Raw genomic sequence first — 27870 nt, 5'->3', positions numbered from 1 at the left:
GAATGCAGGATAATTTTAATTTTTGTTCCTTTTGGTATGACTGTTGTTTGATGAAATATGCCCAAATTATTTGTGTCTCTTCTTGTATTTCTATATGTACTGAATTGTGGGGGGCAATGGCCTTGAGCAGTAAATTGTTATCTTGCCCACAGCTTTGAAAGGCGTTTCTGAAGATCTGATAATCAGCTGATTTTCAGATCTTAAAAAACAAACAAACAACCTTTCAAGTGCTATTTTGCTCTGTCCTTTGAAAGAAGCTTTGCAGGCACTGGGCTTGCAAGTTCCTCACCCCTGCTGTAAGCCCTCCAGATCTTATCAAGGAGGGCCATGGTCCATTTGTTGCCAGGTCCATTTGTGGTGACAATGCTGCAAGGGACATCCCCACGATAGGGTGAGCTCCCGCTGCTCGGTCCCAGCTCCTGCCAACCTAGCAGTTCAAAAGTACATCAAAGTGCAAGTAGATAAATAGGTACCGCTACAGCGGGAAGGTAAACGGCGTTTCCGTGTACTGTACTGCTCTGGTTCGCCAGGAGCGGCTTTGTCATGCTGGCCACATGACCTGGAAGCTGTATGCCGGCTCCCTTGGCCAATAACACGAGATGAGCGCCGCAACCCCAGAGTCGGTCGCGACTGGACCTAATGGTCAGGGGTCCCTTTACCTTTACCAATGCTGCAAGCTGGCAGGCAGCAATCCAAGAGACACTTGCAAGAATGAAACAGCTGCATTTCACATAGTACCGACAATAACAGAATACAACTTTCCAAAATGCAGCTGCTGAACCTTCACCACAGAAATACTACCTTGGGGGAACACAAGCAAATGAGCAACAACCTAAGACTAAGTTGGTCTCTAAGGTGCTACTGGGAGGATTTTTTTTTATTACTACCTCAGATCAACACGGCTACTTACCTGTAAAATATATGCAGACAGGATGTTACCACGAGCAACAGAATAGAAAGGGCATTAAAGGGGGTCCCCCCCCCCAACTTTTTTTTTTGTGCCACCAGAAGTAAAGAGTACTTTTTTTGTATGCTGAGCAGCAGACGGAAGCTTCCCAAATCTGCTTTGCAGCTGCTGTGGGACTTCCCTGTGCATTTGGACGATCTGCTTGCAGGTGTGGGAACTCTTGCCTTTCGCAACAAAATGATCCACATTTAAGAAGTCGCCATGGGAGTTTACATATCTTCCATATTGTGAGGATACGCAGTACGTTTATATAAATGATACACACCGAGTCAACTGGATAGCTTCTGAAGTTCTGACCTTGGTACTGGCAAAATTGATTTCCTAGCCAATATATAGATCTATCTCTGTTTGGGTAGCTTAACTACTTCTTTTCTCATGCACTTGGATTTGGATCAATAGACAGATGGAGCAAGTAGATAGGATACTAACCACGTTGATGCCAATCCTTCTCGTCACAGAGCACCTGTCAGGTGCTTTAAAAAATCACATTGACAGAGCAATCCAAACTGTGGCTGGACAAAGAGCAGGGAGTGGCTGTATGTACAGCTCCATTGCTCACAACAGACAGGCAGAAGGCAGGTGGGTGGAGAGTCAAAAGCTTGAGTTTACACCAGCCTAGTCCTGCTGTAATGATTGAGTGTGACACCATCAAATGGTAGCAGTGGGGCTGGCCTAGGATCCAGGGCCAGCCCAGCTCCTCTCTGTCCCTGAATTGCCCCATTTTGGAGCTGTGCGTTGGTTGCCACCAGCAAGAAACCACCAGTGGTCTTTCCAACCTCCCTCTCTTTCAGCAAGCAGAATGGGGAGGAGGCGCTGGCAGGGGCCAGAAGTTGTTCTGGGCTGGCACCTCTGCTCCACTCAACCCACTTTGCAGCAGATTAGGGTTTGGATTGCCCCCTAAGCACCTGTTGCTTTCTTTCTCCTTTTGCCAGCAGCGGACTAAATTCTCCTGCCTTCTTCTCATTGTGAAAAGTGAAGTTACAGGGAACCAGGCAGAGGGTCTTCTTGGTACAGTGGTGCCTCGCTTAACGAATGCCCTGCTTAACGAAATTTCCGCTTAACGAAAGGATTTTTCAAGTGGAGGTTGCCTCGCTAGACGAATTCGTTTTACGAAAAATTCGTCTAGCGAATCGCGGTTTCCCATAGGAATGCATTGAAATTCAATTAATGCGTTCCTATGGGCAAAAAAAAATCAAAAAAATTTCAATGCATTCCTATGGGATTCGCTAGACAAATTTTTCGTTATAAGAAAAGACCCGTGGAATGAATTAAATTCGTCTAGCGAGGCACCACTGTAGTTGCATCCACCTTCTCATCAGATGTCAAGGAAATAAACATCTACCTGATTTTTAGAATGCATTTGAAGGCAGGGTGGTTTTTAAATGTTTGAGGTTTCTTTGTATTTTAATATTGTTGGGGGCAACCCAGTCAGATGAGCAGCATATAAATAATCTAAAAAGATAAAGGTACCCCTGACCATTAGGTCCAGTCGCGGACGACTCTGGGGTTGCAGCGCTCATCTCGCTCTATAGGCCGAGGGAGCTGGGGTTTGTCCACAGACAGCTTCCTGGCCATGTGGGCAGCATGACTAAGCTGCTTCTGGCGAACCAGAGCAGTACACGGAAACGCCGTTTACCTTCCCGCCAGAGCGGTACCTATTTATCTACTTGCACTTTGACGTGCTTTCGAACTACTAGGTTGGCAGGAGCAGGGACCGAACAACGGGAGTTCACCCCATTACACAAAAGGCATTGTAAAATAGGCAGAAGATTTTGAGGTACACAGCTGTATGATTATGGGAGTGGGGCCGAATAAAACAAATATACATCCATTTGAGCAGGCCCCCAAATACACTCATTTTATTCACTGTATAACTGTGATCTGAGGACTCCTGGGGGCTGTGATCTGAGGGTAAGCTGGGGTGGGGAGAGACAAAGGACTACAGCCCAGGTAAGCTGACCCTGTTGCATTATGGGAGTTCTCCATAAGGCTGAGGAGGTAAGTGGTCAGACTGAGGTTGCTATGGCTGGGCCCTACAAAGACTGGGGAATTCTCCTTGGGAATAGAGCAGAAATAGTGAGGGGAGGGAGGGGTGTCCATGACACAAGCCAGAGCAGATTAGAGGAGTGAAAGAGCCTCGTTTATCCTGTCCTGGGGAGAGATTTACAGCCACAGAACTGTTGATGAAGGCCAGTAATTCAACCATTTTAATGAGCCTGCATTGCCCTTGAATGCCACTCCAACCTTTTTTCTTCCAATGCATTTTCCTCAGTTTGGAACATGCTGCTGGGAAACTGGCAGAAAAGAAGAAAATAATCTGCAGCAACTATATCTGAGAATGGGCTCCTCCTCGTGATACGCGGTGCACACAAGAGACTCTCCCCCCCCACCCCAGTGGGACCCCATAATCATACACACAACAGCAATGCTGGCAATCTTATCCCTTTCCCTCTGGATCAGAGGCTACGTAATGATGTGATTTGGAAGAGCGATTTCCTCTTATTCTGGAGAGAGCAAGGGGCTGGGACAGGGTGAGAGGGAAGCTAACAGTTTTGCAGCTGACTCAGATTCAAAGGTCAGCACCGTGCTATTCCTTGAGTTCTGCGCTGGAGAGTGACTGGAAGGGATCTACAAAATAAAAATAAATAACATCAGACAATTGGGAGGGGGAGACTGGGAAAAGGCAAAATGGGATGAGGAGGAAAGTAGTTTGACGGGAGGGTTTGTCCTTCAGGCTGTAAACACAAAAGGCGCTTGAGGTCAAATCGTTCCCTACCACGTCAAGATGTAAGAATTTAAGAGCCTCCCTGGATCAGGCCAATGGGCCATCTAGTTCTGCACCCTGTTCGTAGATTGGCCAACCATATGCCTGTGGGAAGCCCGCAAGAAGGGCCTGAGAGCAACAGCCTTCACCCTACTTGTGATTCCTACCAACGGGCATTCAGAGGCATATTGCCACTGTCAATGGAGGCAGAGCCCAGCCTTCATGGCTAGTAGCTATTCACAGCCTCATCTCCCACGAATCTGCCTAATTCTCTTTTAAAGCCATCAAAGCTGGTGACTGTCGTTACTTCCTGCGGGGTGAGTTCCAGAGTTTAACTAAGCGCTATGTGATGCCTTGGCATTCAACCCACCCATGTTAGTCTCTTGCTCTCTCTCCAGGGATCTCTCTGGGTCAGTATCAAATCCCACTGAACCAGGTGCTTCCCCCATCCCTTTGGGCCCCCAAGACACTTCTTGCTGCTGCCTGCTATAATCTTGGTGGAGGGAGGCCTCATGGCTTTGAGGTGCAGGGCAGCAAAGAAGCTCAACAGGCCATGCAAGCTGCTCCCCATGTCTTTGGGAACTCATTCCAACATTGCGTACAGGGGCACAAAAGCCGCTATTGTCCCAGCCTGTGGGAGAGTCTCACACTGTTGCTCAAACCAAAACTGAGAAACGGCAGAAATAAATAAAATGTGCTAGTTAAAAGTGAAGTCTGGAAGGCTATAGGAACACAGAATCAACCCTTCAGGTGGCGGCGGTGGGGAGGAGGAGGAAGAGAGAGAGTAGGGGCTGAGAGAGGAGCTGGAACAAAGCTGTGTTTGTAAACAAGACTCTGCTGCCCTGCAGAGCTCTTGGGGGTTCATGCAAAAACACAGCCGGTTGGGTCACAGGCCCAGTAAAGGAACAAAACAAAACAAAACCAGCCAGTCTTCCTTCTCTCCCTCTCATTACTCCCCCAATGCAAAAGCTGTAATTGAATTTGATGTACAAAAGGAAACTCTGAATGCAGCATATTCACTGGTCCCAAAAAACTACTGCTGAAGGCGGCTGAGCAAAACTGCCACGTCTCCCTCATGCCTTTTCCTACAGAGCCATCTGCTGGAGAACAGCAAGACTAAAGTAGCTGAGAGAAGGTGGCCCAATGTGGAAAAAATGACAAGAGATGCAAACTTCACTCCCTGCTACTACAGTGCTCTGGTGGGAGCCAGCGGTACCTCATGCTGAGCACTCTCTCACTGAGGCCTCGATTCTGCTTTGCTGGACCACAGAAAGCTGCCTTAGTTTAGCTGACTATTGTCTTCACCAGGGTTGATGAACTTTCTGCTCGTGTGCCAAATTAAGGTCTGCCAAATCACCCAATTTGGTGAGAGTGTGTGGCTGTTTTGGCCAGCCGTAACCAGCTACCGCTCACCTGATGTCACTATGATGTCAGGTGTGAGACAGGAAAAGCTGCAGCTGCTGAGGAATAACCAGGAATTGAAGAGCATGCTCTCAATGGCTCCTTGGCAACATGGCTTGGTATTTGGAGCTGTTTAAATTAAGCATTGAATGCAAGTTCTGCTGCTCTGCAGTGGGATTAGATCCACCTGATGTCATATGATGCCAGGTGACTGACAGGTATGCAGACTCAGCCACTTATCCAATGTGGCCTGATGGGGGTTGGCTGGTCACTTTTTGATAAGGCCCACCAGGCAAAAGTGCTACCTGCAGATATTAGGGGTTGAATCTGGGTCCTTCCGCAAGTAAAGCATGGGCTTGCTCACTGAGCTATGCTATTTACTGTATAAAAGACCATAGGTAAAGGTAAAGACCATTAGGTCCAGTCGTGACCGACTCTGGGGTTGCGCGCTCATCTCGCATTATTGGCCGAGGGAGCCGGCGTATAGCTTCCAGGTCATGTGGCCAGCATGACAAAGCCGCTTCTGGCAAACCAGAGCAGCACATGGAAACGCCGTTTACCTTCCCACTGTAGCGGTTCCTATTTATCTACTTGCATTTTGACGTGCTTTCGAACTGCTAGGTTGGCAGGAGCTGGGACCAAGCAACAGGAGCTCACCCCGTCACAGGGATTCGAACCACCGACCTTCTGATCAGCAAGCCCTAGGCTCAGTGGTTTAACCACAGCGCCACCTGAGTCCCACATAAAAGACCATAGAAACAAATAAATGAGGACTTTTTAGGTGGGTTTATTCCAATATAGCCCCTATAACAAGTCCTAAAGTAGCAAGCCCAAATTATCTGCAGCAGGAATGGGAAACCCCAGGCCTCTCTATTTGGCCCTCAGGACTCCCCAGCCCACCCATTCTCCCAGTAGCAGAGAACATGTTTAACACACAAAATGCCACAAGTTCAATCCCGGACAACTCCAGGTAGTGTTTGGAAAGTCTCCTGGTCTGACCCTCTCGAGAGCCACAGCTGGTGTGTATAGATAAGAGAGAGCTAGATAGATCAGTGGTCCGACTGAGGCAATGTCTTGTGCTCCTTTGTACTCAGGAGAAGCAAAGGAAATAATTCAAAAGGCAACATGGAACAAGTGACGTTTCCAACGGTACTGACCAGCACTATTTGAGCTCCACATAAAACAAAATTATAATTATAGAAATATATTCCATTACAGCATCTATGGCTCTGGCAACAAATTTCCGTAGCAATAGTCATGGAACCTTTGATGCACCGAGCCCCCACCTACTGACTACAGACTTAGTATATATTTACATATCCACTCCACACACACACATACGTATGTACTCACAGTCTAGGAAGCACCACTTGGGGGACAGTTTCTGGCATGACAATGTCTTTGGTTTGGCTCCGTCTCCTTCCTGCATCAAAGCAAGCAAAAAAGAATCAGGTCTCTCCTTTCCTACCCTCTTTTCAAAGCCTCTTCTGGCTTGTTACAGCATAGATGCTTCAGGTGGACTCAAGACACTTGCTTTGACACAAATCATAAGGCACAGAGCACATGGATGCAACTCAACACAGATGCACTGGACAGATACTGATGCAAGTTCTTCATGCACAAGAAAGGCAGAAGGGGGTGGGGGGAGAAGAGTCTTTCAACAAAGGGGAGGTGGAGACAGAAAAGATACACACCTCTGGAAACAGGCTCTGAATAGTGGAAGGGCCTGAAGGAAAATCCTGTGGAAAGGGAAGGAGCTGGGTTACCACTACCATTAGGATATGCTTGGATACTGGCCAGTGTAATCCAAGAACAAGATTGCACCAGCACCAGCCAGGAAAATGGTCTCAAAGTGTGGGAAAGAAATGGAGGAGGAGGAGGAGGAAAAGACAGCGAAGCCATGTGCCACGGCAGTCCAAGTGCCCTAGTTTCACAATGAGCTTCAGGCTATGTTGGCCTTCCCAGCTGGACAATTTAATCACAGCTGCTTCTCATAATCATTGTTATGACCAAAATAAAGATTGAGAGTTTCCAGGTTCTTTTGCACTGAACACTATATCCACATCCAGTGCAGTGTGTTTTATTACCTGCCTGACACCTAAGGGCTGACAAAGGGCAAATCCGTAAAGGGAGGGAAAGAGAGAACACTTGAACAGTAGTAGAATTATAGCAAGGTTACACTCTCCCCTTCTCCAAGTGTTTTGTTTGCATCTCACCTCCTGAAGCCTCTCAATGTGGGTCCGGCAAGTCTCCAAGTCACTGTCTCCTGGCACAACGATAATTCCCAAGGGCACAGCTGGAAAGTAAAAAACGTTATCAACAAATACCACTGAACCTGCTAAATACATTCCTGGCGTATCAAGCATTCACTGAGCAGAAGCTAGGGGACAATTCATAGATGCAACACCAAGGTTGCAGGTTTGATCCCCTTATGGGACAGCTGCTTATTCCTGCACTGCAGAGGGTTGGCCAAGATGATCCTCAGGGTCCCTTCCAACTCTGCAATTGTATGATTTTATCTCAAGCTTCATACCATCTCACAATGCACACGGGAAGCCACTTATCTGAAGGTATCTAATAGACAAAATCTTTGTGCATGTGGAATTTTAACATGTCAGGGAGAAATGCTAGACTAGAAGCCTTCTCTCGCAGATGTGTTAGCTTTGCACTTACAGGGAATTTTGATGTGAGGCCTCTTTTTTTAAAAAAAGATTAATTATATGGTAAGATGCTGCCATGCTAGAGTAACACACCTGAATAGGCTGACAGAAGGGCAGAAAGTGCCAGCTACCTGCCCACATGCTGTATTGTTATAGACAAAGGTGTGCAAGTATAAAATGGCTCCAGAAACTTCCAGCAAGTTGTTCTGGGCACCCTTTAGCTAAAGAGGCTCCGGCAGCTAGAGCTGTGGAACCAGTTACTCACAGGCCTCCTTGAGCTTCTCCTTGTCGTAGTGAAGTGCTTCGTAGTCATGCATGCCAATTCGGCTTACGCGGATTCTTAGCCGTTCTGGAATGGGCTGCTGACTGTTTGCGCAGCAGGAAGGAAAAGTGCTGATTTAATTCGGGTGGGGCAGCTTAAGGAAAGGAAGACAGCATTGTTGTGGGAGGGAAGGGAGGGAAAGGGGGAGATATGGGGTGGGGGTAAATCCCAGAATGTGACACAAAATCCCCATGCATGACAACAACAAGTAGCATTGTACGGTAGTATTTAAAAACTTGTTATCTGGCTAGTGGGCAGGAACTCAAAAGAACAGTTGCATTTGTAACTGGCTCTTCAGCACTAAAATGGGCATCCAGTCTTTGAGAAATCAGAAGAAAAAACAAAGTGGCAGGCAGGACACCCCTGGGTCCCCGTTATGCCTCTAGCCATGCAGGTTGCTTCCAACACTGGCCCCAATTGCCACTTCCCATTTACAAATGCAGGCAGGCCAAAAGGAAGGGAGGCACAATTCCTGGCTTCTTTGGGAATGTGCTTCTTTATGCAAGAATGATGGAAACTTGCAGCAAGGCCTCATGGCAATGTAGAGAGGCAGGAGACCAGCACAGTCTCAGCACTGGGACAAAGCTGAAGATGGGGGTTAAATGTTGCTAGTTGAGCACTACAATGCCAAATGGAAGCATAACAAGCAGCCATGTAGATGTACCTTGGACAGGAAAACAGGCTTGCCAAGAAGGGTATGAATGCCAGGGAAGACACAAAGCTTTCACAGATCGCCCCTCACCCACCTTTCATTATGCCTTGAATGGGATAAGCAGCATAATAAAAAACCTTCCTTCCCACCCAGCCCCTCCCAAGCAGTACAATGTAGGAAGCTGTGCACCTAGGATCTTGTGCCGCTCATTAGTGTCTAGGAATCTGTGATACAACTCTCCACTCCCTTCCCCAAAAGAAAATATAGCAGAGAAGGAACTTTGCTTCCACAGAGCCCTCTCTGTGGGCTCATATAACCCTGCTTCCTCCATTAATCATTCAGCTGCTTGCCTTTAGGACTAGGACAAGGCAGAGCCTTCCTGATAAAGCAGTTGAGAAAAGGCAGTTACGCTTTTATGGTGGTTGTGGGGTGGGGAAGGGTGCTCAATATCAGTGTTTTTTGGACTTCAGAAGACTCAGGGCTGCATAGCTAGAGAACCCACTACGTTTGTCTGTAGAGACTTTAATTTTGTTGGGTTTTATATATCTTTATATATCATAGTATTAGAACATGCCTTTAGGGTGGTTTCCAATACATTTTAATCCAAACCTCTGGGATATAGTAGGATAGAAATCCCACTCAACTCAACAGCTAAGCTCACAGCAGGCAGTCCTGCTAAAGGATGAGGGAGCTCTAAGGCTCGCCACCATGCAAAAAGGTTTATTACACTTTGAACAGGCAAAGCCACCTTCACTCCCTGCCCCATAGCCTTGGGGGTGGTCCCTTTGTCAGGTAGAACGTACTCATTAAGCAGAGGCATGGAGTTGCGCCTCTTGGTCTTCTGCACCATGTTGGCCTGGTTGCGCAGGGATATGCGAATGCAGGAAGCCCCCAGCTTGCAGGGCTCTCCGTCCACTTGCATGGGGATGGCCTTGGACGTGGTCAACAGCACCTCCCGGCACTGGTGCAACCGCTCTCCGTGGCCGCCCACCTGCAGCGCTGCCTACAAAAGGAAGAAGAGTGTTGAACAGGAAGGGCCGACCAACGTCAGCGGGAGATGGAGATGGCACATGACCTGAACCTGGGAAAAGAAACATTTCCCCATTACCAGCAGCATCTGAAGCTGCTGTGCAGTGACTCAAATCAACGGCTGCTCCAGCGCAGTATTGCCAGCTCTGACTTGCAGTGGCTGCCCCGAATTCCCAACAGGGGTGCTTCCCAGCTCTGCTTCTTCTGAGGACTCTTTAATGTTTAAGTAGAGATGCTAGCAGATGAACTTGGGAGCTGAGACCTCATGCATGACATAATCATATGTCTACCACTGAGCCAGGGGACTGGGCTGTGTGAGTGAGCTTGCCCAGAGGAGCTGTCTGACTCTCGGGATCCCTTCCAACTCGACAGTTCTATGATTCTATCTAGTCTAATACTTGTGTCAGGCAACTCCTCTGGGCAAGCTAATAGTTAAACAACAGATAAAGAGGCTGGCCCTGTCCTTGTCAGCTAGGCAGGCTTAGCGGCAGCTTACTTGGTCTTGCTTACTTGTTCAGGTTCCACCAGTGTTAGTGTTATAGAGGCCAGAAGTTCCAGTCCCCCTCTCCCCCCCAAATCCAGCTGCATCTGCTGTCCTTGATGACCCCAGAGATCAGCCATCAGGAGCTGCCCTGCCCTGGCTTACCAGGGATGTCATGGTGAAGCCGATGACCTCAAGGCAGCCGTCATCATGGCGCTGGGGTTCAAAGTCATGGTGCTCCCCGGGGTTGCCCCAAGGCATGGTGCCTGCGCAGTACCTGCACGTAGACAGGAAGGAGGGAAAGTGTGTTGGGGGCAGAGGATAGCACACCTCTGATCCCTGAGCATTGGGAGGGAGTCAAAGGAGGGGGAACACAGCTTGGCATGCTCCCCGACAGGGAGAGTTACCACTCACCTTGGAATGTTTAGGAAGACGAGGCATTGTGGCTTCAGATCTTGGATTTTGGGGGTCAGGTCTGTCCCATCACACTAAGGAAAGAGGAAAAGGCAACAGTCAGCTGTCAAGGCTGGCTGCTGCACAGAAGAACCTCAGGCGTTCTTTCTATCCCTTTCAAGAGGGAACAAAATTCTTAGTGCCTTCATCTTTCCCAAAGATGCATTTGTCCTCTCAATGCCTTCCGCAGGGTTTATCTTTAACACGGCAGCAGAATGACCTTCTCAACCCAATCAATAACCAGTGCCCTCCAAGTGTCTGTTGGCCCCACAGCTCACTCACCACCACTTTGATGTGTTTCGCTAAGTCTCTGGAGCTCCCCATCAGGAAATCGGAAAATGCAGTCTGCCAGAAGAAGAGAAACAGAGTTAGTTCACAGAGGCTGACCAGGCACTGACCAATTTCAAACGGCGCTCTTGAGAAGCGCTTTGGTCCCCACCCATCATGCTGCCTTGGCTCCACTAACCTCTTCCCTGCTGGAAACAAGGCATGCACCCCAGTCAGGATTAAATCCCATCTTCCCGCCCATCAAATGATGTCACCAGTGATGTCACCTTATGGGTGGGCGGATTAGGGGAACTGACCCCCCAAGATTGGCCCACAGGACGGAAGTTCCCCACCCCTGTTCTAAAGGCTTCCCTGGGAAGAAAACATTACAGTATGGCCTGCCCTCCAGATGCTCCACATGTTATAGTAAAAAACTTTGGGGACACACTGAGACCAAGGCAACAATTCCTAACTGGGCTGTGAAAGGATATCCCAGTGAACTTACCCCAGCATAGAACATTTTATTCCGAAATCGGCTGTTAAATTTCTCTGGATTGGCCTCTGCAGGGAAAAAAAGGTTGCTATGGGTTACTTGTTGCCAGTAATTCACATTTCTGTCTTCATGACTGGTTAAATCACAGAAGCACCTTCTCTGCATGTGCATCTCCCCACATTAGAAAAAAAGCAGCAGAAAGTCTCTGGTCCTACCAAAGTTGACCGTCTCTTGCCGCAATGTGCTCACACAGCACTCTACTGTATGGCAAGATTAGGGTATTAGTGCTAGTTTAGCACAAATAATAACATGGACCTTTACCCCTCTTGTTGAAAGGAAAGGCATTTGTTGTACCTTGAAGCCAATTCCTTGTCACTTTCTTCTCCCTCCTGATTAAGCCCCCTGATTTCAGCTCATGACCTCCAAAACCATAGGTGTAGTTTTCCCACAGGAGGCCATCCCTCCAAGCATGGCGTACTGAGAGCACTGCCCACATCCCACCTGTTGTTGCTATTTACCTCGGGACTCGTGGAATTCCAGTGTCACCCGGGCATCAAAACCAAGGCTGAAATAATTGTTGAAGACATCAAGAGGGAGCTAAAATTGAGAGTGAGAGAAACGCCACTAAATCTGAGGCTCTGATGGAAGGTGAAATGACTTTTCAACTACTCTATAAATATCTCTATGTGACTAAGCAAAGCAGAATTCAATGGAAAAATGCTCTCCTACCCATGAGGGTGATGGATGGGGTGAAACAGTAGCTAGGACAACAGTGTTTTGTTATAGAAGTGCCCTGAACATCAAGAGACAAGAGACTACCAGGGATGAAAAGCCCTGGAGTGGGGAGCATTAAAGAGTGCTTTAAGGTTAAAACTAGAGACTGGTGATCCTTGGAAATATGCCATGGTGGATTTTTGTTTTAATTTTAATTTATAACCAAGAAACAAAACCTTTCAATAATCATTCAACAATATTTCTAACGTTTTAACCTCGACTTCCATCCTCCTCTTTCTGCGGTTCCTTAAAGTCCCCCCCTGCATACCCAATTGTTTCAACTTATTCTTTTGATCATCTGTTATCATATATGTTTTAGAAACTGCAAGTTTTTACAGCACTGCTGCCAGTGTCTTAATCTGTTTGCAATTTGCTTGTAAATATTCAACAAAACATTTCCATTCCTTAATAAAAAGTTTGTCGTCTTGATTTCTTAATTCTTCCAGTTAAGTTTCTCAATTTCTGCATATTCCATTAATTTCTGTAAGCCATTCTTCTCTGCTTGGGACTTCTTCTTTTCATTTTTGGGCAAATATCATTCTAGCGGCTGTAGTTGCACACGCAAATAAGTTTCTATATTGTTGAGGTAGCTCTGATCCCACAATCCCCCAAAAGAAATATGCTGTGGTTACTGGTTAACCTTTTCACACTGGGCAAATTGGCTATCCTCCTCCTTTCCCCATCTTACTTTCTTCACTGCTACCCTAGTTGCTTACTTTACATACATGGAAAAAAACACCATTAGGTTAGCTGGGGGCAGTTGCAGTTGCCATAACACACCTGACCCACCATGAAAGAAACCAGACAGAAGCATACTAAGAATATCTTTGGTGGGGAGACTGTAGCAGCTGGCCCTAAAAGGGCATGATGGTGTTGTGGTCCTCACCTTGTCTGCCGCCGTCTCATCCTTCTCTTCAGCGTTTGCCTCGGGATTTGGCTCCACCTGCAGACTCCAGCGGTCCAGCTGCACAATCTCCCCCTCTTCTACATGCGACAGGATCTTTGACAAGGGCTCATCCGTGTAACCCTGTGGGTCGAGATGTTCTCCGTGAAGGACTGACGCAAGATAGCAAGCATTGTGACCTCCTTTCGGGAAGGGCTGTGGCTGACTGCCAAAGGTCCCAATCCCCAGCATATCCAGCAGGGCTGGGATAGACTTATTCCTGAAAACCTGGAGAGCCACTGCCAGTCACTATAGATAATACTGACTTAAGGAGGACTGCCTCAGCATATTCCATTTAATCTCCCACTGCTGACCTGGAACACAGTAAAGTCTAGCATTGGTACCAAACTGGCAGTCTTACCCCACCCCAGTTCAACGTCCTTGCCAGGTCATTTCCGGTCCCCAGGGGAAGAATGGCCACAGGCGGTGGAGGGTTCAGGCGCAACTGGTCCAAGATGGAGAGGATCCACCCCACCTATTTAGCCAAGAAAGACAAAGGCTCAGACAAAAATTCTGCTGGGAGCTTCCCTTGCTTTTGTTTCGGCACATGGCTGTTCTTCCAACATAGGCCAAACTCCAAAAAATGGCAAAAAGAGAGAAGCTGTTAGGAACTGGGGGAAGGCCCCATGAGTGGCTACTAGGCCATACATTGCCAGTTAATCTAGTTTGGAACCGACTGGTCACAAGCAAAGCAAAAAAAAGAATTATCTGTGAATACTAAAGAGTTATGCAGAAGCAGCTCATAGTTTAGAGTAGGCATAGGCAACCTTGGCTCTCCAGATGTTTTGGAACTACAACTCCCATGATCCCTAGCTAACAGGGCCAGTGGTCAGGGATCATGGGAGTTGTAGTTCCAAAACGTCTGGAGGGCCGCAGTTTGGGGATGCCTGATTTAGTTCCATAAATTAAAGAGCTCCATCCTGCCAAGGTTGCCTATGCCTGGTTTAGAGAGAAGTGGCATGTTGAATGAAGGCCAGCAGGGTAGCAGTACCTGAGCAGTCACTACAGTGACTGACCCACCAGCCATGCTAATCACAAAACCACCAATGCAGGCCTTGCTCACAAAAACCACTGTCACTAGCATGCAATTCAGCTAGCATCTTGGTTGAAGAGGAAACACACTGCATCCTGGGCTTGAATGATGATGAGTGAATTATAGGACTTGGTGGACCCATGTTTCTCATTTGATTCAGAGCCAATGAACTGTTTCTTAATTGGCTATCCATGACTACTATCCATGGTGGTCATGTTCTATCTGCACTGTTCAAGGTGGTACACCTCCAAATGCCAGTTGTTGGGAATAAAAAGTAGGGATAGTGCTGTTGCACTCAGGTCCTACTTGCAAGCTTCCCAGAGGCGTCTAGTTGGCCACTGTATGAAGAGTCCTGGGCCAGATGGGTCTTTGGCCTGATTGTGGTCCTCTTGTGGTGTTATGACATAAACCCCGGCTTTCTTCATAACTCATCAAGTGCTTAAGGGATCGCGGCCACTTACCGTACCATCTCCCCCACATGCCAGAATTCGTAGGTTGTGCACTTTGCGATACATCTCCAACCTGCACAAAGCCCAGAAGAAGTGATAGTTAAGAGGGAAAGAATGGAATGCGCCGCATCAACAGGAAGCACCCCCTTGTTTTCATATAATCTTTCAGAAATGTAGAAACCGAGTAAGAACCCATCAAGACACATTTGTCTTTGGAACCAGTCCTCAATCTGGCAATCTTCATGCTACCAGAAAGAGCTGTATGGACATAATCAGAGGAAGAGGGTACTGGGAAACAAGGACTGTACTTTGGATTATGTAATTTAGACTAGGAATTCCCAACCCCACTTATTTGGGAGAAAGCTCCACTAAATTCAATAGGATTTACTTTTGAGTGGACAAGGGTAGGACACAACTATTAGATTCTCCTTCCTCCAGGAAGCAGAAGGGGTCCTGGTTAGAAGGTGTAAACAGTACAGTGGTACCTCGGTTTACAAACACAATTGGTTCCAGAAGTCTGTGCTTAACCTGAAGCGTACTTAACATGAAGCGAACTTTCCCATTGAAAGTAATGAAAAGTGGATTAATCTGTTCCAGATGGGTCCGCAGAGTACTCAACCTGAAGTGTACTTAACCCGAGGCATGAGTGTAATTGGTTCCGGAAGTCCGTACTTAACCTGAAGCGTACTTAACCTGAAGCGAACTTTCCCATTGAAAGTAATAGAAAGTGGATTAATCCGTTCCAGACAGTTCTGCGGAGTACTTTAACTGAAAATACTCAAACCGAGGCGTACTTAAACCGAGGTATGACTGTAGTTCTTTTTTCTGCTGCACTTGGTCCCTAACTGAAAATAAGCATAGGTGCTAAGGATTTGTGATGAATTCGAGAAACGAAGGTTCTGCCCTGAAGTCTGCTTCATCATCTATGTGTGAAAAGTCTTTCTCTTAGCCCAGGTGGGCCCTTCAGATGTTGCTGAACAATAATTTCCATCAGCCCTGGGCAGTGGCCAAGCCTGCTGGGGCTGATGGGAATTGCAGTTCCGCCAAAGATTCCCTAATTCACCTCATAGGGTTGTTCATTTTGTTCCATTCCACTCTTCCTTTAGACCATTACCAGCACTTTTCAACTGAAAGCACTTCACTGTATATCAAGCAGTACAAGTACCACCAGTTGAAAACCCCTGCTTTACACAGTCAACAGTAGCTTAGATTGCATGGGTCATCCAGCTTGAAAAAATGACAAGAACATCAGGTGTTCCCACTCTTCTGATACTAAAGTGCCACTCTCTGCTCCTTGGAAGAAAGACAGGATGCAAATGTAAAAACACACATGCACACACACACACGCACACACACACACACTTTCTTGGGAATTTCAGTCCTGTGTCATTTAGAAAAGGCCTCTCTACTGGGATGGAGCTAAGACTCATTCAGACAGATACTCACGCTTCTTTGGGGCCTCCCTGGCTGAGATCAAAAACTTGTCGAGGGTTGAGGTACCACATGAATGACTGGATAATTTTTGTTCCCTAAAAATTATGGAGAAGAGAAGAGAGTCAGGAAATAGGGAAACAAACGGAAGAAGGACGGGGGCTAAAATGCAGATGTGTCAGCATATGGTCTGCTACCAATGGAATAAAATGCTTGAAAAATACACTTACCTGATTCCCACCACTTTTGGGGTTCACAAACACAAGCAGCGGCTTCATGAGAGGTGCTGGGACAGGCTTGATGACGAAGGGTTTCCATCGCCCTTCCTGCAAAATAACATTAGTAATGATTAAGGATAACGACCCAGATTATGGTGAAATAAGAGCTTATGCCCAGGAAGCTCAATTTGTTTGTTTTTGTAGGACCCCAGTTACTACCGGTATCGCCATTAAAGTCTACACTACTCTGTTAGTACAAGTTGCGTAAAATTGGACAAACATGCACGATCTGTTCTACATGGGCAAATATAAGCAGGGATGTATTTTGGCTTTGGCAGAAGTTGGAGTTCAATGTTCATTTCTGGTCAAGGTCTCTGGAAACAGGCATAAATATAACGGGGGAAGTTGGGCCACTGGAAGCTTCAACCATCGGTTGCCAGCCTTCAAGGTTTCATTACAAAAATACAAAGTTGTTTTCAGCCTTTTCTCCTTTTGGGCTTCAATCCCCACCATCCTGAGAAACAAGCTGTCTCCTTTTGGTCTGCCACTAATGTTGCCTCAGGTAGGGAAGCAAAAACTCCCCAAGCCTTTAATCCCATGCGATCAGTTAGCAAGGTTTAGGATTTATTGATACTGTGGTATATCAAAGCAGCATTAACTAAGCTCTCCTCCGTTCAAAAACAATACTTAAATTCAGTGACTAAACCTTAATGATTTAAAATGTATTGCTTGGTCCTCCATTTGCTGCAGTGCCTCTCTGCTAACAGTCAAGAGCCATCCTGTTTACTTGAAAGGCATATGCACACAGCACCCATAATAAACTGACAAATAAAGTGACAATACAACTAAACTGTACATTATTAGTGATCACTGGAGACTAGTACATTATTAGTGATCACTGGAGACTAGTAATTCTATGACAGAAATGGGGAATCTGTGGCCCTCCAGATGTTTCTGAACCACAACTCCTATCATCCCTGGCTAGGGTTGATCAGAATTTAGGTCCAACTCTCATCAATCCCAGGATTATATTATAAAGGAGTCAAGGGAAGGGGTGGAGGGAAGTCAGGGGATTCAAGTAACCCCATACTGTGGATTCAATATGGATTGTATATATAGTTGTTTTAAATGTTTTATTTTATGCTTTTTCTTCTTCTTAAAAGTAATGCTTTTGTTTTTTGTGAAAATTAATAAAAATATTATACAATTTTTTCCCCAGGGTTCCTATCTTTGGAAAAGCAACAGAATGTGTTACTGAACCATATTCCCAGCAGAAATAGACTAGAATTCTATGGCTGACCCCTTTTCTCCTCCCTTTGCAGAACAGCACAATGAAATGTTGAACCCTTCAGTCAACCAGAGTTTCCCGAGGTAGCAACCACGACTTCCCAGTTTGGACAAACTGGGAAATTATGCTTAACTGGAAACTTCCTCATGTTGCTGAAGGGTGCTGCAAAGAGGATGCTTGAGCAATCAAAATGCTCATACATATGTTTGCTTATTAAGCCAAGATAAAATCATTCAGAGACAAATTATTTTATCTTTTAAAATTCATCACAGATTAGATCAGAGAATTCATCATAACTGTTTTTATCTTGCATGGTTGATCATCAGTGTAAGAGGTGGGTTTCTCCATTTTTTGTGGTTATATACATTTAGTTACAGCATTTAATCCTTCTTATGTTTGTTATGCCACCTTTAAGATAAAAATGGATTTTCTATATACAACTATTGGTTTATAATGCAAGTATTTATATTATTACATTTTGTTCAGTTCTTCTTAATTTTTTAACAGAGGATGCAGATCTGCACTCTCAGAGATTCCATTTGGGAGATTCCATGCAATTTCACTGTTTTTCTTGAAACTGAGGAAAATCAAAATACATCCTCTATTTTGCTATGTTAGTTAGAACGTTTGTCATTTGTAAATTAACCAAGCAATTGTTTATGAGAACACAGATTTTTTTTAAAAAAAATTAAGTGTTCCACTCCCCCCAGCATACTAAAAACTTTCGTCAGTAAAACACTGGAAAAAAAACCCAAACACTAGTCTATTGCCTGGTATTTTTTCCACTGATCTCTCAGCACCAGCAGCTCTTCAGTTTGCATCTTACGCCCCTTCTAGTTCTCAGTCTTTCCCTATCCTAGTTCTGTTCTCTGACCTCAGGACCCTTCTTGCTGGATTTCCTCCTGAACGATGTCCTCTTTTTCTTCTTACTTGACTTTAGCGGGTTCTAGAGATGAGGGGAAAGAAGAAGCAATGTAAACAAAGAACTGGTTTAAATGAGGCCCCTGTTTTAAATGGAAAAGGAACCCGAGGAGGCGACCTACTTGTGGATGCCGGACCCGTAGGATCCAAGTGGGGGGGATGACAACAGCGGCATGTGCCCCTAGTGAGCAGGGCTCCTCAATGTGCTGCAGCATGAAGCATGAAACTTTACTGTGATACTGAAAGGAAAGGAAAAGGAGAGAGCCAGTTAGTGTCTACAGAACTGTCCAGGACAATCACAGTCTTTAGTGTGTCTGTTCCAAACACTGGCCACGTCTACCTACACAGCAGAATGATGCAGCAATCAGGGGGTAAAGTGATAAGGAATGGGCTGTACCACTTCAGATTGCAGGGGGCAGGACCACCATTTTAAATACTCCCCCTACTTTAAAAAAAACAACGAAACAAGAAGAAGACTAGTACTTCCAAACTCTGGGGCGAGGGAGGCAAAGGAGGCAGAGGTGTTTGTGTTTAGAAAGGGAGGGCAATTTAGCAAACAGATACATGCTGCACTCACTGCTTGCTTACACCAGGAACAGCTGATGGCTACAATCTCCTTGCTGTGAAAGGCAAATTTTTGCTGGAAACCCTGCACAGGGAGACAGGAAAATAAGGAGAAAGTTGCACGTCACTTCAAGTTTCTTTTTATATCATAGCAATAAACCCGTGGTCCATGAATTTACAACAACAAAGAGTCCTGTAGCATCTTAGAAACAAATAAATGAAATGCAACATGAATATATTGTGGACATTGGCACAGAAAAGACTATTTATGTGTGCGACCATGGCTGTGTGGATGTTATTGACCCAAAGATGGAAAGAAGATAAAGTCCTGATCAGAGAAGAATGCCAGATTAAGTTGATGGATTATGCCGAAATGGCAAAAATAACCGGAAGAATCAGAAATCAAGAAGACCAAATTTTTAATAAGGAATGGGGAAAATTTATAATTTATCTTAAAAAACCATTGTAATCAGTTAAAATCATTAGTAGGATTGGAATAACACTCGTAGTTTAATGGTGAATTTTGGATATAATGGAGATGTAAAAGGTTTGGATTATTATAAAAGATGCAGGAGGAAATGACTGACAATAGGACCCACAAAGGGGAGGAGGGAAGTCCAGGAGATTCTTTGGAATCTTGCTTTTATGTTGTATGCTGGATGTGTGATTGCAAAACTTTAATTTGAAAAACCAAATAAATAAATTTATTTTAAAAAAGAAAGAAAGAATATACTGTGGACAAATATCCTTCACCAGACACATAACTCTTGTCCCAATGTGCTAGTGTTTATAGCACCAAAAGGAAGCGTATTCCCACCCACCCTACAGTTAGGGCTTTTTTCCCGGTGAGTTCCGGGACCTCTTTGGTGCATTCCAGCACCTCTGAAGCATTGCGGCATGTGGTGCTTGGGGCTGCATGCCAGAGGCTGCGGGTGGAACAGTGATTGGTGGAGTGCGGAGAGGCGGGCTCTACAACTTTGGGTGGGTGCTCCCCCTACGTTTCTGAAAATGGTCTGTGAGTGAGAAGTTTGCCATGAATCTCAGTTATGACATAGGTGTGGTTGTTGTTGCTGTTGTTGTTAATGTGATTATATACTTATATAACAATTATAATATGTTGATGTTGTTTGGAGAAGGAAAACTTTGGGAGAAGAAAAGGCTAAGGAGTAGAATCTACACAAATACAGATTAGAGTCCCTAAGACTGTTGAATGGCGCCTTGTATGCCGCCTTCCAGCAACTCCTGAAACCTAGCTTCAAATACATTCGGTGCTGCTCATACAGTGGTTTGACTTCACCCCGCGAGGCACACTCTATTGTCTCTCAAGACAAACAGATCCCAACAATAATAGTAATTTATTTCTAAACCACCCATCATTTGAGAATCACAAGGCTGCATACGACAATAAAATTCTACATTTTTTAATAAATAAAAATGCCAGGCAATTAAAAACATATTGTGCAGAAGACTCAAGTTCTCTCAAAAGCCTGAATAAATATGCTTTCAGATAGAAACAAAGAGGTGATACTGAAGAGGCCTCAGAAAGACGCAAAGGAGTGTCAGAAAACAAAACTTCAGTATCGCTTCCCAGCAACTGAAGTGCCTGATATAAGCTCAAGTTGAGTAAGAATATTGACCTGGAAAGTTTTGTTTTATTTTGTTTTTGTTTTTTGCAAATCCCAGTTCCAGCTTCATTGTACCCTTCAAACTATATCTGCAGAGGCATCCCCCTCACCTTTCCACACTGCCGACATTTCCCTTCCTGACGTCTCCGGTGTACCCAATGATGCCGCACAACTGTAGGCTGTGAAGAAACAAGTGAATAGTTTAAAGGACGAGGAAATGGGAGAGACACATATACCATCCCCTGAGCACACATCTAGGCTGGGATGCTTAGAAACCGAGGCCTCCAATGCTGCCTTGACAATCCAGAATGGAGTAAGCCAGCTTCACCTCCCCCTGCTTCAGAACCCCCTCAAACTCAGAAAGTATGCCTCAGAGCCAAATACTACTTCTAAACAAGGACAAATGCAGAGCACTTCCGAAGGAAAGTATTCATCAGCACCCATTACTGAAGATGAAACAAGTGCTTTCTTTTTAAGATGCACCAAACCAAAACTATTCAAAACGATATTTCATGGCACTGAATACAAGAATAGTCTACCATCTACGTATTTGCTGCGAGTAATACCTCAAGGCTATGAGCAAGCAATCCATGTTGCAACACAGAGCGATTACGCTATATGGAGCTTTTCTTTCTGAAACGAGGTTAAATACACAGGAGTAACAGGCAAGGCTGTGCTTAGCGGCAAAAGGAACAAATCCCTGGTGCCATTTAACAATAGGGATCCTCACAGCTTCAGATTTCTTAAATTGTTAGAAGTCGAATGAGTACAGGTCGTTTGGTGAAATTACCTTACCTTAACCACAACTTGAGATAGCTGCTCATTTCATGATTATGTCGAAAATAAAATTCTGGGGGGTGCAATCTGTAGCTTTGAAGGTGGCTGACAGGATGATTTTCAGCAATCCCATGCACTAAGACTTCTCTCATTGACTGAAATCAATGGACAGGGGCAAAGAGCAGGGCTTTCTCTGCAATTAAGTGCCCTCTCCTTTATTGGATTTCTTACTCTTCCCCACCACACCGCCCCGTTGCAAAAAAGGCCTTCCTGGCTATCTTTGTCTCTCAGAAATTAGCTAAAGGCATTTTATTTCAGCTGGTGTTCAGAGGCAGAAACAGATGCCAATTTCATGATAACTTATTTTTTTATTCCCTGTAAATGTTTAATTGCATACATATTTTTATGGTTGTTAATGATTTACCACCAACTATTGCTCTATTCTTAACTGTAAGCTCTCCCAAGAGCCATTTTTTTAAAGGCCATGTGGTAGGATATAAATGCAATACATAAATAAATTTGAGCAAGTATTTAGCACAGACCAGAATTTACTTTTTCCCCTAGTCTCTGTTGAAAGCAAAAGCTGCGAGCACTGCAACTCAGGAAAATGTGACCAGGTATTTATTTTTACGTCTTTTCCTGTACAATCTTCTTAACATTTATTGATTACCCAGATATTCACCAGATTCATTCCAATAATGATCCTATTAGGAGTCAGAAAGGTGAGACTCAAAACAGGCTGCACTTCTAATCCCACCAAGCCAAGAGAAAACACACCAAAAAAACAAGTCAGGATAAAACCTAAGGGTTACAATAGTGACTTGGTTACTAACTTAGTTGGTCTTTAAGGTGCTACTGAAGGAATTTTTTATTTTGCTTCGACTCAGACCAACACGGCTACCTACCTGTAATTGGTTACTAAGAATGAGAGTTACAGTGGTACCTCAGAAGTCGAACGCCGGAAGTCCATTCGACTTCCAAAATGTTTGGAAACCAAAACTCCTGCAGCCAATCAGAAGCTGCGGAAGCCGTGTCGGATGTTTGGGTTCCAAAGAACGTTTGCAAACCAGAACACTCACTTCCAGGTTTGCGATGTTCAGGAGCCAAAACATTCGATTCACAAGGCGTTCGGGATCCAAGGTACGACTGTACACCTTCCTCCATTGGGAATTCTATGTCTGTATGTTAAAATTGCCTGACTCTTTAAAAGTATGTTCAAAGGAAGATTTCTTTAGGTCTATATCCAGTTTGAAAGCTGGTGCAAAGTCTGTTCAGCTGAAGCACAGGTTCAGGTTTTCTCTATGAAGCTGTAAGCATGTGGATGTATTAAAATTTCCCTTCAAGTATGGACGCTGCCTGGTGGTTTGCCATTATGGCTACTCATTGGCCCAGCCCTCTACCTTTCAGCACCATGGAGAGTTCTCTTCCTCTAGGGACAGAACTAAGTGGTGGAAGTATGCAGTGACTAGCCACGCACGCCCCAGCATGCACCAGTCCCTTCAGAGGTTATCACTAGTAGCTCAGGAGTAGCCAATGATGTTTTTGGACTACAACTCCCATTACCCTTGATCATTAGTCATACTGGTTGGTGCTGATGGGAGTTGTAGCTCAACAGCATCTGAATGGCATAGCACTGGCTACCTCTGTACTAACTGGTAAATTAGTCCACTCTTTCCTTAGATTAGAAAACTCTACTCATTACTATAATGTATCAATAATAGATAACGGGTGGCATCTCATTGTTGTACCTCAATGTGCAGATTTTCAAAAGAAATGCTCAGGAGGGATGGGCCATAGCGTGTCTTTTACTGCTCAGACGCATGTTAGCACCTCAAATTCAGGGAGGTATACAACTTTAAACCTGGCTATGGGCAGCTTGTCACGTCAGAACCAAATGAGGCCAAAGATTTCAAAGCCACCTGCATCAAAGGGTGCATGCACACAATTTCCTTGTGCTACAAATCAATAAACAGTCCACAAAGCTCTTACCTCTCGGACATTTCTTGATCCAGATTCCCTGAAGGAAGGCTTGCATCGGAAATTTATCTGCAGATTTAACAGAAAGATGGGTGAAAAGCTTTTTTAAAAAATTAAAAATAATAATAACGTAAAATGTGAAGCATTTCTGTCCTGTGAAGAATACATTATTTGACATTCCCTCTTTCCTCCCACTCATTCTTCTCAATGAATAATTGAGCATAGGCACATATGAGATTACTTTATATTGAGTCAAGCCATCAATTCATCTAGCTCAATACTATCTATTCTAACTGGCAGCAGCCCTGCAAGGCCTCTCACAGAGGCATTTCCCAGCCCTGCTGCTTGAAATCATTTAAGTGGAGATACCAGAGACTGAACCCAAGGCCAACTGAATGCAAAGCTATCGGCTTTGGCATCTCTAAATGCAAAAGTTATTTGCCTGCAGAGTCAAGAAGGAACAAAATATGACAGAGAGAGCTTGGTTCTTAGGAATTTCTCCTAGCAGGCATATAAGCGTTCATCGAAATTGGATCAGGCAGGAATGTTCCTTTTTTAAAAAAAGGAGGTTGATATCCCATCTCTCCAAGTACAGCACAAGAGCTTAACTAGATTTTACTCACTTTCTCTAGCTGTTCTATGCAGGGCGTGTGGACTACAATCTTGCAGGCAGCACACTTGCGCTTGGAGAGAGGTTTTTGCTGCAAGACAAGGAAGACAAGAAGTTTACATCATCTGCGAGTGACTGGCAAGCCTGCAACAAGCTCAACACCCAAATAACTGCTTGTGCAGAGAAGAAAACATATGGAACACACAAGCATTGGGTATGAATGCTGCAGGTAATGGCCTCCTCTTCGTTCTTCCATCCCAATATATGCACCAGGGGAGAGGATGGAGATGGAATGGATTGTGGCTGGAGTGCATTACCTCCCACTTTTGTTGGCCATAATGAAGCAAATGGAATCCAGGCACTGAAATATATTGACCGACTGATCACAGTCCCCGACCCGCAAAGCAAAGGGTGCCATCAAAGGGATAGCTGGAAATATGTATTTATTTCTATCATTCTGTATACTTGAGGTGGATTCTCATTTTCCCCCAAAAGCCTTATAAATTAAAAACATAAAAACACCATGCAATCAGGGGGAGAATTACAAGCTAATTTAGATGAATTTGCATCAAGGAAATTTCTTCCAGCTCTACAAGATAAACATAAAGCCTGTGATTGCATTTCCTCCTGCTTTTCTTTATTTTTAAATCTTCCTGGAAAGCTTTTTCAGTGTGACTCATCCTATTGAGGCAGCCAAGAAAGCTACAGAGGCACAGTACAAAAAGTGTGGGGGTGATCCTGAAATCTAATACTAATAAGATACAGTGGCTAGAATGAATAAAACTCATTTAGGGCAGTTTGTAGAATTTGCTACTTAAAAAAAAAAAAGTTGGGAGGGCAAGGAAGGTCACCGAATGCTGAACAACAAGTATGCACAGATATGGAGTGTGTGGACATTCGGCAGAATAACCAACTTATCATCACAGAATAATAGAGGTGTAGAGTTAGAAGGGACTCCAAGGGTCCTCTTGTCCAACCCCCTGCAGAGCAGGAATATCAATTAAAGCATCCATGACTGATGGCCATCCAACATCTGCTTAAAGGAAGGAGTGCCCACCACCCCTTGTGAGAGTCTTACTGTCAGAAAGTTCTTCCTGATGTTTAGTTGGACTCTCCTTTCTTGTAACTCGAATCCACTGGTTTGGGTCCTACCCTCCAGATCGGGAGAAAACAAGATTGCTCCATCTTCCATTTGACATCTCTTCAGATATTTGAAGACAGCTACCAAACCTCCTCTCTATCTCCTCTTTTCCAGGATAACCATACCCAGTCTGGGTCCTTATGGGTGGTATTCAACTAGGTTTTACCCAGAATCAACCCACTTATTCATATTCATGAATTCCAATGGATCTACTCCCAGTAAAACTTAGTTGAATACCATCCCAAGGACACAAAGCGTGTACTCTGCCGCTGAACCATCGTTCTCTATTACACTTGAAGCTGCTTTGCACAGCATGACTAGTTTGCCCTTGCGCTGCTTTCCCTCAAACTGTTAAAAGAAGTCATGGGCAGGGGGGGGGGGAGGCAGGAGAAATGATTTTGATCGGGGCCATGCAAGGAGCAAAGAGTTTAAGCCCTGCTTGGTGGTCCCAATCCAGTTCAGGCCCTCCACATGCAGGTTTTGTTTTTGTTGTTGGTTTTTTTTAAGAGCTACAAAAGAACAACCTATGCAGCAAAGATCACATCTAGTTTGACCCAGAGGATGTTTCCTGACTGGCAGAAGTTCTCCGAGGTCTTGGCAGAGTTTCTTCCTAGTCCTTGTTTCAGAGACCCTTTTAAATGGAGTTCCCAAGGACCTTCTGCACAAAAAGCTCATGCTCCGCCACCAATACATTGCCCCACTTTTACTTAGACATTTTTGTAGAAATACGCTGTAAATGTGCAGGTTCTCTCTGTGCAACTAATAACACTTCTCTCTCTCACACACACACACACACACAATTCAAAACAATAAGCAGAAAGGTTTCTCATGTTCATACTTCCAGATTTTGTGCTAGACACCAAATCCCACAAATTATGCTAAGTATCCTTTAAAAATCACCAGGTGCCAATACCCACTGCACAAATAGAAGTGATGTGAAGGGTCACTTTCCCCCCCCATACACCACCCTCATTTTCCTAAAGAAAAATATTTGCTCACATAACCTCTGCTTGATGGTGTTCTGGGATGTGCAATATAAGGCATTTTTTGGTTTCCTCCACTAGATGGTGGTGCAGACTCACACAAAAATCAAGTTTACAAGTTAGGGGCATCCTCTTGCCAAGACTTACCAGCATTTTTGCAACACAGTTTTGTTCCCCCACATAGCAGAAGTCCCCAGAGACATTGGTTTCAAACCAAATGTGCTCCCCGTAAACTGCAGCCTCCTGAAAGACACAAGTAATGTCATTCCACAGTACTGTTGCAGGGTCACACTCAGTTCAGAACCTGGCCACAATTCCATCCGGTCATTAGCTTCAGGGGAACTAACTTGACACTCCACTTCAGCCCCACAGATGAACTGAGTCAAAACTACACATTGCTTTAACCAAGCTTCTTTCTGGCAAGACTCCACACATGCTGCGGCATCATCCTGTTGCACATTCTGCTTCCCTGTGCCCACCAGTTATTTGCCACTGACCTAAAGCAGGCACAAGGAAAGGATTTGGTTCAGCCTACAAGCATGGCATAAGGGACCCAGGTGGCTCTGTGGGTTAAACCACAGAGTCTAGGGCTTGCTGATCAGAAGGTTGGCGGTTCGAATCCCTGCAACAGGGTGAGCTCCCGTTGCTCGGTCCCAGCTCCTGCCCACCTAGCAGTTCGAAAGCACATCAAAGTGCAAGTAGATAAATAGGGACCGCTCCGGCGGGAAGGTAAACGGCGTTTCCGTGTGCTGCTCTGGTTCGCCAGAAGCAGCTTTGTCATGCTGGCCACATGACCCGGAAGCTGTCTGCGGACAAACGCCGGCTCCCTCGGCCTATAGAGCGAGATGAGCGCCGCAACCCCAGAGTCGGACACGACTGGACCTGATGGTCAGGGGCCCCTTTACCTTTACCTTTACAAGCATGGCATACCAATGACTCTGGCCAACGGGAAGCATAGAATGGCCAAATACTTTGGATATGGGGACAGGATATGGGGACTTGCCAACATGGCAGGAAATAAACAAATTTCAACACGTGGCTCCCATTTGACCTTCACGGGTTAGCTTTGAGTTCATCCACATGCTGCCAGTTGATTGCTGTAAGGCAGAGCACAACCAGAGCTACAGGAACCATCCTTTGGAAACTCAGGTACTATCACTCCAGAGAAACGCACTACTTGTTTCCTGTCTTTCTCCCATGGAACTCAAGGTGATACTTCTACGGTTCCGTGCCATCTCCCATATAGGCACTGACCAGACCTGCTTGGCTTCAGCAAGGCTGATGCATCAAGTGACTCGACTTCAGACTACCCTTGTTCCAGAAAGTGTGTGGATTTGTACTGGGCAAAACCTACGCAGCCAAGCCAATGGGAAAGAACCCGTCCATTATCTTTCCCCGCCCCCAAAGGGAGAAGGTAGAACTTACGCTCCAGTCGACAGTACTGCGGATCTCCCTGTCTGAATCGCTTCTCAGGGCTAGTGGGGGGGTTGGCTGGGCTACCAGGTGCTGGAGACCAGACTTGGCAATAGCTTTTCTGAAAGACAGGAAGAAGATTGTCCATAAAAACACCTGGAATCATATTAATCGTTATTATTCCTAAATGCAGCATTTGCAAGCCTTCTGGGAGAAAAGGATGCTAAAAAGAAA

At 45.2% G+C, this 27870-nt stretch overlaps 1 protein-coding gene across 14 annotated transcripts in view; it reads right to left on the bottom strand.

The window, feature by feature from the left end:
• DGKZ (diacylglycerol kinase zeta) overlaps positions 1 to 27870 on the bottom strand; it is a 145437-nt gene that overhangs the window by 16981 nt on the left and 100586 nt on the right. For 10 of the 14 annotated variants that reach the window (XR_015949947.1, XR_009557589.2, XM_035115432.3 and 7 more), the window contains 23 exons: positions 27649 to 27757; positions 26371 to 26466; positions 24113 to 24190; positions 23502 to 23558; positions 20846 to 20914; positions 19124 to 19195; positions 18669 to 18785; positions 18500 to 18571; positions 16350 to 16445; positions 16135 to 16217; positions 14701 to 14761; positions 13568 to 13681; positions 13150 to 13290; positions 12008 to 12086; positions 11502 to 11557; positions 11012 to 11074; positions 10691 to 10764; positions 10442 to 10553; positions 9570 to 9769; positions 8058 to 8158; positions 7349 to 7428; positions 6827 to 6871; positions 6486 to 6555 (listed from right to left, as the gene is read on the bottom strand). Coding sequence is in view for 11 of the 14 variants with exons in the window: in XM_035115432.3 (XP_034971323.3) it covers positions 6486 to 6555; positions 6827 to 6871; positions 7349 to 7428; positions 8058 to 8158; positions 9570 to 9769; positions 10442 to 10553; positions 10691 to 10764; positions 11012 to 11074; positions 11502 to 11557; positions 12008 to 12086; positions 13150 to 13290; positions 13568 to 13681; positions 14701 to 14761; positions 16135 to 16217; positions 16350 to 16445; positions 18500 to 18571; positions 18669 to 18785; positions 19124 to 19195; positions 20846 to 20914; positions 23502 to 23558; positions 24113 to 24190; positions 26371 to 26466; positions 27649 to 27757 (2045 nt within the window). In the remaining 3 variants the exon portion in view is untranslated. The remainder of the gene's footprint in view (positions 1 to 6485; positions 6556 to 6826; positions 6872 to 7348; positions 7429 to 8057; positions 8159 to 9569; positions 9770 to 10441; positions 10554 to 10690; positions 10765 to 11011; positions 11075 to 11501; positions 11558 to 12007; positions 12087 to 13149; positions 13291 to 13567; positions 13682 to 14700; positions 14762 to 16134; positions 16218 to 16349; positions 16446 to 18499; positions 18572 to 18668; positions 18786 to 19123; positions 19196 to 20845; positions 20915 to 23501; positions 23559 to 24112; positions 24191 to 26370; positions 26467 to 27648; positions 27758 to 27870) is intronic. The other 4 variants (XR_015949948.1, XM_088669407.1, XM_060274559.2 and 1 more) reach the window with 1 other exon arrangement.

Source organism: Zootoca vivipara, chromosome 1 (genome assembly GCF_965207765.1).
Source record: "Zootoca vivipara chromosome 1, rZooViv2.hap1.1, whole genome shotgun sequence".
In the NCBI taxonomy this organism is placed as follows: Eukaryota; Metazoa; Chordata; class Lepidosauria; order Squamata; family Lacertidae; genus Zootoca; species Zootoca vivipara.
This window is presented reverse-complemented; position numbering and strand designations above follow the sequence as displayed.